The 10,334-nt window shown below is 37.2% G+C and overlaps 1 protein-coding gene across 1 annotated transcript in view; it reads left to right on the top strand.

Annotated features, from left to right (window-relative positions):
• LOC132034612 (probable leucine-rich repeat receptor-like protein kinase At1g35710) overlaps positions 1–8,967 on the top strand; it is a 10,241-nt gene extending 1,274 nt beyond the window's left edge. The window contains exons 3-6 of the mRNA XM_059425002.1: positions 7,570–7,626; positions 8,333–8,386; positions 8,480–8,556; positions 8,683–8,967. Of these exons, the coding sequence (XP_059280985.1) occupies positions 7,570–7,626; positions 8,333–8,386; positions 8,480–8,556; positions 8,683–8,967 (473 nt within the window). The remainder of the gene's footprint in view (positions 1–7,569; positions 7,627–8,332; positions 8,387–8,479; positions 8,557–8,682) is intronic.
• Positions 8,968–10,334: the final 1,367 nt, after the last annotated feature.

Genomic DNA, 10,334 nt, shown 5'->3' with positions numbered 1-10,334 from the left:
GAAATGTTTTTAAAAAAAAGGCTAAGCATGCATGACATCCGCCCATGCGAGGCATCCGTATGTCTCGTGTTATCTCTCTTACTCATTGTTACTTTTCATAGCTATATTATGATATTATTCATGCCTTACATACTCGACATTATTCGTACCGACGTCCCTTTGTCAGGACGCCGCATTTCATTGTATACGTACGAGTGTAAGATATTCTTTAGAAGATGTTCCGAATCGGATTGGCGAGCTCCGTTTCATTCCGGAGTGTTGCCGAGTCAGAGTATTTATGTTATGGTATTTTAATTTATGTTAGAGACTTTGCAGACAGAGTCATGTATACAATATGCCAATCTTGTAGGCGGCTATTTAAGCCGAGGTATCATTATACATTACTTTACAGATTTCATATGATTACAGTTTACTTGGTTTAAGAAAGACGAAAAGAATATTTTTTTTCTAAAAGCTTCGTTATGCATTTCAATTCATGACCGAAAGTTCAGCCGAGATTATGAGTATAACGAGAGCCGCCGTGGTTCGCTCGACTCTAAGTAAGGGTCGGGTGCCCATCATGCCCTATCAGGATTGGGGTGTGACATTCTACATACCTTAATTGCTCCAAAACTTGAATTAAAGACTTGAACTTTGAAGAAGATTTCTAAAATCTTGAATCTTGAACCTTGAGATGGGTTTTCTTGAAAACCCTAGGTTAGGAACAATGATTTCTTGGTTAGATTACAAGGATATATATATATATATATATTAGCATTGATTTTGACTAGTTAGAATAGGCTTACCTTGGTATTCTTGATGAAGGGAGAGGGTAGGAGATCGTTCTAGGGCTTGAAGGAATGAAACTTGTGAAATAAAACTGAGATTCCTGTCTTTTAATGTCTCAGTCGAGGCACCGTTATGGGCCGTATTATGGTCCGTAACACAGGTTACTGTCCGTAACACTGGACCGTAACATGGGCCAAAATTCCATTGAGCATTCAAGTTTTTGGGTTAGGTTACGGCCACTCGTAACGGGCCGTAACACATGTTACGATCCGTAACACTGGACCGTAACGCGGGGTAATTTCCGGTGTTGGTCTAATTTTCGAGGGAGATACGGTGACTCGTTACGGACGCGTAACACATGTTACGCTTCGTAACGACGAGCCGTACTTTGATCCAAAAGTTACGAGATGGTGATTTTCCAAGCGTACCCATTACGGTATGAATGATGGGCCGTAACACAGGTTACGGATCGTCCCTTGGAGCGTAACGCGTTGTTTTCTGAACTAGAACATGTTTTCGATTCCAACACTCTCCTTCTTGAATTTCTAACCTCCCGAGTCATGAATATGGTTTAGTATGGATTTTACGAGGTGTTACATTTACTTACCAAATGACCGGAAAACACTTATGAAGTAATTCCCAGTGCTACACGAACAAAATCCAGTCAAAAAATTGCAAAATCGGGTTGTCTCATTTTTTTTCTTTCTTGAGCAACAATGATGGATGAAAAAGAGGAAGAAGAAGAAAGTAGAACAATGGAATGAGAGGAAAACACTTATGAAGTAATTCCCGATTAACACGAACGAAACCCGACCAAAAAATTGGAAAATCGGGTGGTCTTATTTTTTTCTTTCTTGAGCAACAATGGCGGACGAAGAAGAAGAAAGCAAAACAATGGACGACGACGATGACGACGACGACGAAGAAGAAGAAGAAGAAGAAGAAAGCAAGAAGAAGAAGAAGAAAAGAAGTAAGAAAAAGAGGCAAAAATGGTGAAAACGGCACTAATCTCACCATGAACTTTGGTGTTTTTTTTTTCTTTTTCAATTTGGGTATTTTAGGGTTTATATGGGTTGGGTCAAAGTGTCAAAAACAAAACTTGACGGAAAAGTGTAAAAAACAAAGCTTGGGGTCAAAGTGTTAAAAATATAACTTTGGGACAAGTTCAAAACTCCCTAATCACTAATCCAGATTTTATCACACCTACTCAATAAAAAAAAAAAACTAGAGTTACCCAATTCAATTTTGAGACTTTTTTGTCACCTTTAATTAATTAACCCAAAAAACTGGAAGAGAGAGACGGCGTAGAAGGATACATACAGGACAGAAATGCATGTATTTATTCATGGATGAGTTTGGCCCAACCCTATAGTACAATTTGTATTGCTTTTTGTACAAACCTTTAGTGCTATGTTCGTGTTGGCTTATAAAATACTATTGTTATTTGGTCCGTGCTAAGCCCGGGCCCAAACCAATATTAAAATTCAATTTGTAGATTTTTTTTTTTTTTTTTAAATTATGCTCTTGGTTCTTTGTTTTTGTAACACCAGTTTCACTCTTTCGAAAGACTTCTAAAAAATGTACAGAAACGTATCTGAAAGTTAACTGAAAATATCTTCTTAATTTATATATTATTATTAATATTTCTAAAAAGAAAACAATTAAAAGCTCTTCTAATTTCTATTTTACTAAAAAAAATTAAGATTAAAGTCTTTTATGATCCAAATCAATCTTTTTATATGTTAACTTAATCTCATTTGTTTCTTCGAATCGACCCATATTAGCAAACTTGTCTTATGATGATATCAATAAAGTTAAACTTATAAATAATTAAAAACCTTGATACTGCAAGATTCTTTTGTAGATGTTCTTTGGGATTGGATACTACCACATGTTGCTTAGCCTTTGTCGTCCCTATAAAACAAAACAACAACCACACAATATAAGTCTATTCAATAAAAAGACTTCTTTTCTTTACAAAGCTAAAATTAAGACAACCCCATTTGATGAAACTGAGAATAGATTCACTATTTTACCTAAATTTCGCTCAAGTAATCAACTAATGCTATATTGAAATACAATCTTGAAGAACCGAGAAACATTGAGGAAGACTAATTCATGGACTGAAAACGGCATCAAACAAATTGAAAACCAGTTAACGTAGAAGAAATAGAAGAGAAAAAGATAGAGATGAGAACCTTACCGTGAAACCCCAATTGAGAACACAAATGAATCCAGAACCTAGAAGTGGAAGTGGAAGTCAGTGGCATCAGGAAAATGAGTAGAAAAAGACTGCAATTTAATAGAAATATACTGAAACGCCCATAACAAACAACCGTAATTCCAAATATACCCTGTTCATCCACCCCAACTCTCATTTCTAAATAGCTAGTAGGAGGCTGCCCGTGCTCACAATAAAATGGTTCAATAATGAGAGGAAGACTGATTAAAAAATGATCAAAGAATCGCCAGAAAGTTCAGTAGTTAACTACTTGGCTGAAACATCCGAAGAGTTGCAGTTAACATAGCTAATATTCAACCCAAAAAAGTTATAGCTACATTCGAAGTGCCATGATAGTTTATACACGAAGTGTAAAGATGAAATATCGATAGTTTATCACTCATACAAAAGCAGAAACTATAAACCCAGGGCAGCAAGAACAGTGCAACAACCGTCACTACAAAAAATTGGTAATTTGTGGAGGTTGAAAGTTGCAATTCGCAGGGGTGCAACTTTCAACCTCCGCAAATTACCCTTTTTTTGTAGTGCGTGTCGCAGAGTCACCATTTCCCTTCGACTACATAATTTAATTTTAAATGATGATGTTTGCTTCTTTTTCAGTACTTGGTAGCTGTGCAAGTTTCAACAGGAAGTAGGGTATTCCCAATGTGCTCACTACTGTGACGTCAATGAGATTTCTCAAAGAAGATAATGTTACATGTTTTAGCAGCAAAAACCAAGTGACAAAAAAAAGATACTTCATCACTTAAAAAAATTCAATAGAAAAAACAATAACAAAAATGATGGAAGGAAACCACACCAGCAAATCCATGAAATTATAAAGTGAAAAATGGCAACTTATAAACATATTCGATTGCCAAAAAGATATCTTCTCATCAATGATGAGTGCAAAATTTCATTCTGTGAGTGAAACTAAATAACAGGAAAATAAAAATGGCATATCATAATATTGACAACTCAGAAGCTAATAGAAACAGAAAGATAAAAGGACTACTTTTCTACCGAGTGAAACCTAGCCGACTCAATTGTCTTAATCGCGTCCCTCTTTTACATCAAACTTGCACTCAAGGGAGGACTAGTAATGACGAATATCTCACCTTGTCTCTCTTAACATGTTTTTCTATTAGCATGTTGGTGCATCTCCGTTGTTACTCAAATTTGAGGAAATTACCCCCCCCCCCCCCCTTTTTTTTTTCCCCCTATTTTCAGTTGGTGCATTTCCTTTGTTACTCTTCTATCAGTGAAAATTTAGAACGACTAATGAAAACTTAATGTAATGGAATCAATGATTGTAATTGATCATGATGTGAAATGTGCACCTATACTATCATGTCGTGTTCCACTTCGAGACATATCATATGTAGTATATACGACTACTAATTCAGTAAAGTTAGCAGGAACTTTTTCTTTAGCATTTTAATATCCAAACTAATGAATGCAAAACAACATATAATATAACCTGATTAGAAAACTAACCACTAGATACGATCTCAAAATAATCGAATTCTTTAGCAACCCTGCAAGAATCAACAACAGGTCAAAAATCAATTAGTATATTGACTATTTTTGAGAAAACTGTCTTCATTTAAAAGGAACTACAAGTAAACTGAAAGTTACTATCAAAAAAGAAAAAAAAAAGTAACTACAAATTTAATTATGCTATCCACTTTCAAAGGCACTACTTTTTTTCCTGAATAATTCTTAGCAAGGATCTTCTTCACTACATATACTAAAATTGAGCTGGAGATTTTGTTACAGGAAAGTTCAGATTGGAATATCATTCTTAAAGAATATGATAATCTGCTCCTGAGTAAACTATAGTAACTTTGCTGAAGTTTTTTCTCACTTCAGTTGAGGTGGCCCGTTACATGGAAGATTTAAGTTATGATGATAAAAAAGTCTCATAATTAGAAATGATGACAGAGTTTGACCAGCCAAGGTCAAACTTGTCTTAAAAATGTGATTAACTAAAATTGAGACCTAATTATAATTTTTAAAACTTATAATCTTTTACAAAATACACAAAAGCCCATAGACATTACACAAAAACTTCTTCCAACCCACACATTATACAAAAACTCCTTCCAACCCACTTTCCCCACGATCCCAACTACTTGTTCATCTTATTTCAAAAAAAAAAAAAAAAAGCTTCCCGGGGCCCAGCCTGTCTCTCTCTCTCTCCGTTACGCAAAAAATCGGCGACCACCATTGTTCTTTCGTTCGTTCCTCTCTCTCCATTCACGTTGCCATCGCTCGCTCGCTCGCTCATTTCTCTCTCTCTCATTCTTTATTGCTTCTCTATTCATTCTCGGGTAAACTTTTATTTTTTTTTTTCACTTAGTTCAAAAGTTAGGGGTTTTGAAATCAAAGTGTGAAAATGATGATCTTGGTTAGAGAAGATGAAGAAGAGCATGGGTTTTTCTTGAATGTTGTTTGTTTTATTGTAGTTTCGTGTATTTGTTGCACTTGTTGGGGTGTGAGTTTGTAAATAGTGGTTGTGGTTGTGAAATTATGATTTTTGTTGTTGTTTTTGTTCTTCTTCTCCTTGTTGTTTCGAAAAAAAAAGGCTTGCAATTTTGTTGATGTTTTCCAACAACCGAGGGTTACCCTTCTGCGAAAATTCAAAGACTTGTTTGGCTTGCAAACATCTCGCCGAGGTTGCATGATTTGGTGTATTTTGTTTAAGTTGTGGAGAGATTTGTGATGGTTGTGTGTGTTTGTAGTGAAATATAGATGTTTTGTAGTTAAATTTAAATGTTTTTGTCGTTGTTGTTGTTGTTCTTTACATGTTGTAAAATTCAAAGACTTGTTTGGACAAACTTGCAAACATCTCGAGGTTGTACGGTTAAAAAAAAAAATCCTATTTGGTGTATTTGTTTAAGTTGTGAGTGAGATTTGTGATGGTTGTGTGTTTGTAGTGAAATGTAGATGTTTTTTAGTTAAATTTAGATGTTTTTTTGTTGTTATTTTGTCATGCTATGGCTTAGGAAAAGTTTTGATTTTATCCAACGATTACCGGATAAAATCAAACAATTGTCGAGGTTTTTGCAAAAGAATCGAGGCAAAATTAGTTGAGCATATTAACAAGTCGTTGTAAAAAATCAAAACAGCTTGCTAAAGATTTGCTACATCGTTTTTCTATTTCAACGTATTAAGACTCCGTCGCAACAAGAATAAGTTGTTGCAATGTTTTCGTATTTTGTTGCAACATATTCTAATCCGTTGCAACAATCGATTACTTATTTGCAACATATTCCTTTTCCCTTTTTACTTTGAATGTTGCATTAACCAATTAAAATCGTTTTTCTATCTCCGTGTGTAGATAAAATGGCTCCAAGGTAAAAGAAAATGAGAGAAACCAATCGAGGGGAGAAAATAGTAAAAGAGCTAAGGTGCAAACACCATTAGATAAACTTGTGATCGTTATTTGTCAATCAACAAATGAGGAAAGAGTTAGTGAAACCCAGGGCTTCGTAAAAGAGAGAAACCCACGAAACCTCCGTTGGTATGAAGAAGAAAAAGTGATAAAAATGAACAAAGTGAAGAAACTAGAGAAGAAAGTGAAAAAGATGATGAAAAAAATATACTTGGGGAGATGAAGAAAATCTTGAAGGAGATGAAGAAGAAGAATGAAGAAGAAGGAGATGAAGAAGAAGTAGAAGAAGAAGGAGATGAAGGGGATGAAGGAGCTGAAGGGGATGAAGGAGGTGAAGAAGATGCGGCCCAAACCGAAATGATAATGAAGAAGAAGAATCAACGGATCGACCTTGGCGAGTTAAGAAGAAAAAAAGAAACATAATGTGAATGCCAATCTTGTTGAGTCTTCTAGTATTGCCACGCATCCCAATAGACCTTCGATTGAGGAGGGGTCGTCAAGAGTTCTCGCATTGAAAAGTACGGCGTGACGATGCCGCCGAATGGAAATAAGGATTTATTCCGGTGATTTTGTGGTTAGATCAACCATGGGCAAGGCTTTGACACCTTCGGGGCATTCTCACGGCTAGGTTGGAGAATTTCTTTAGCGCTAGCCCCTTGGGCCCTATTTAGATTTGCACGAATACGGCCCGATTTCAAATGACAATGGTTTCGAAGCTTTTTGAAGCGTAAAATTATTTGTGATAGAAAAGGATGAGATTTGGATCAATTACTGTGGCATGCCGCTTGCTTTGGCATGAAGGAGTTTGCCATAGTTACACGGAGCTGAGATGTTATCCTTGTGAGCCTCTTCCTACCGTTTTATTAACCAAGCGCCGACACCCAAGGCAAACAAGAAAGCAAAGGGTTCCAAAGCTAAGAATGATGTCTCTTTGGTAAACTTGAGTGAGGAAAGAGCTACACTCAAAAGAAACTATTGCAAGATTTGGAGTCCAAAACTTTCTCAAAAAGCACAAGGGAGGCACCGTGCTTAGTTTGGTTTCCATGCCACGTGTTCTTTGGGCAAGAGACGTAAACTACAACATACCGCTTGGATTGATTAAACTTCCGAGGACTATGATGCACTTCAACAACTATGCAGGGGTTTTCAAAGCTTTAGCTTGACTGTTGAATATTTGATGAAGGATTTGAAGCCAACAGGGAAGACACAAAACCTATATGGCTTCCCTTGGGCTTTCATGGTAAATTTTCTTCAATGTTTTACCTTTTTTTTAAAAAAAAAAAAAATTATTTCAATCACTATTTTAATTTTTGATGGCATCTTTTTTTCTAGGCTTGGGCATTTGAAGCCATTCCTCACCTCATGCATCAAGTTAAGGAATACTCCGAAGAAGTTACCTATCCAAGAATTCTTAGATGGCTCAACTGCCGTGAACAACACAAAATCGAGTGTTGACCTTTTCAACCCCCTAAGGAAGGCAAAGCATTAGAACACAACAGATGACTAGGTGTTGCAACAGCTTTTTATAATCACAACAACAACACGCATACATTTAACAAGTTATGCATTCTGTTGGAAAATGTCCACGTGATAATTAACTCAAGGTGCAACAAGTTACCCAACGATAAATCTGTATAACATGCAACTAGTTTTTTACAACGGATAGAACTCACAAATAAGTTACCCATCCGTTGAAAATGTCCAGATAATTAACTCCGTTGCAACAAGTTACCCAACGGATATGAATCATTATAATATGCAACTAGTTTTTTACAATGTATGAGTAACCCACCGAACAAGTTACCCATCCGTTGAAAATGTCCGATAATTAACCCGTTGCAACAAGTTACCCAACATGAATCATATAACATGAAACTAGTTTTTTACAAGCAGATGAGTAACTTTCTTTGCAACAAGTTACCCATCTATTGGACATTGTCCAACAGATGATCAACCTGCTGCAACAAGTTACCCATCTGTTGGAATTGTCCAACAGATGTGTAACCTTTTGCAACAACCTGATAACTTATTTTAAATAGGTTTTGTTTTTTATGATTTAGCACCATTATGATATATCTACTTTCTTGTTGCAGGTTGTGAACCCATGGCTTGTCCCAACAATAAGAAAGTTGGAGATGCCATGCCTTGTCACACGTACCCAAAGAATCATGTGCTCGACATTGATTGATGGGTTCAAAGGAATTATCGAGTGACAAATGGCCCGTCACTAGGGTTGATGATGTTGTAGTACAGTGGTGGTGGTCATGTTGTTGTTAGATGTTGTCATTGGTGGTAGCTTGTTGGTGGTGTTGTTCAGCCTGTTGATGTTGTTGTTGTTGGTGGTGGTGGACTTGGTGATGATGTCCCGGCAAGAAGTATCACGGAAAAATTAAGAGATGATGATGCTAATATTGGTGGATTTACTCCGCCTCCTGGATTGAGTGATTTTTGGATTGGTGGTAATTTTAGTAGTGTGCATGGATTGAGCGGTAGAAGATTTGCCGACGTTGGTGCGGTACTTCGGGTGCCACTCGTAACTGTGAGTGCGCCTTTTACAGCAAGGACAAAATGGATAATTTGATTAGAAAGATGGAGGAATTAGCGCGCAGCCCAAGAAGCCACAAACACTTCTATGCGCAGGTTGATATCCAAGAGGGGTATCAATCCATCGAATCTTTCCTCACCTTATACCCTCGCTCATGTTCGGAGGGGCAAAGAAATTGCCAAGGCACTCGCACCGGCTTAGATCAAGAAGATCCGTCGCTTACTCGATAAGTCAATCGAGACTCGTCTTCTTGATGTTGGGCCAAAAGTGCTAAAGAAGGTGGACATTTTCAAGCACATGCATACCCAAAGAAAGAAAAAGGTTGAGGCTGTCCATCAACCAAAAAGAAACCGTATACTCGCATGCATGAATTTGGAGCGAGCGAGACTTGAGCTATGACAAACATGGAATTGGTGGGAGGATGTTTCAACAATTGTATATATCTATCTAATTTAGTATGTTATTGCAACAAGTAGATAATGTTGCGGCAAGTTAAAGAAGTTACAACGGGGTCCTTTTATTTATTTTGTCAACTTTGCACCAAGTTAACCAGTTTGTTTGAACAAGTGAGTAATACGGTCAATCATTGCGCAGTAACTATTGTTTACTACTTTTATTTTAGTATGTAGATGAAGTCCTACTTCTAATGCGTATTTAGGCAAATCAATTTCCCCGAGTACTATGATTCCACCGACATAATCCCGGACCTCAACTTTACAACAACATGTCCAAGAGGTACGCAAAATTGACAAAAGAGAGTACCCCAAATGCCGTGCCTCCGAAGGTTAGACTTGTCAATTCAAGTGGGATGATGATATGGTCGACTATTGTAGGGGTGTCGGACCCTACCGGGAGGGAGGGCTCGGCCGGGTGCAAGAGGGTTTTAACGGTCGATGAATATTAATGTCACGCATTTTGTCAACTCTCGAGTTCATGATTAAAGAGGGAGTGGTAAATGTGTATAGCGCAACGTTCCTCGTCTACGAAGAATCGATTTCTTTTGTTTCATGGAGCCGGTAATGGAATTGTAGCCCAAGTTATTGCAACGAGTGGAATGTGAAAGTGCAAGAGGGGGGTGAATTATTAAAATTTTCGCTGCCGTTAGTCGACTAGGTCAAGCGTGCAGTCGACTACCTACTCAGCTGAATATTTAGGCAAGTGCGAAAATAAATGACACATATAATTTATACCGGTTCGGATTCAATGTGAATCCTAGTCCGGTCACTTGGGTTGCAAGGGTGATCTCGGGCAGCCTCTTTTATAAGGTTTGGTACAATGAAGGTTTTGAATGAAGTTCCTAAATCTACACTCAAAACACTCTTATTCTTTTTGATACAAAGCCTCGCAAAAACTATAACTCTCCTTTCTCTCTTATTACACTAGGGAAAACCCCGGACTAACAA

This window comes from Lycium ferocissimum, chromosome 10, assembly GCF_029784015.1.
Source record: "Lycium ferocissimum isolate CSIRO_LF1 chromosome 10, AGI_CSIRO_Lferr_CH_V1, whole genome shotgun sequence".
Taxonomy (NCBI): domain Eukaryota; kingdom Viridiplantae; phylum Streptophyta; class Magnoliopsida; order Solanales; family Solanaceae; genus Lycium; species Lycium ferocissimum.
The sequence above is the reverse complement of the archived record's forward strand: the minus strand, read 5'-3'. Positions and strand labels throughout refer to the sequence as shown.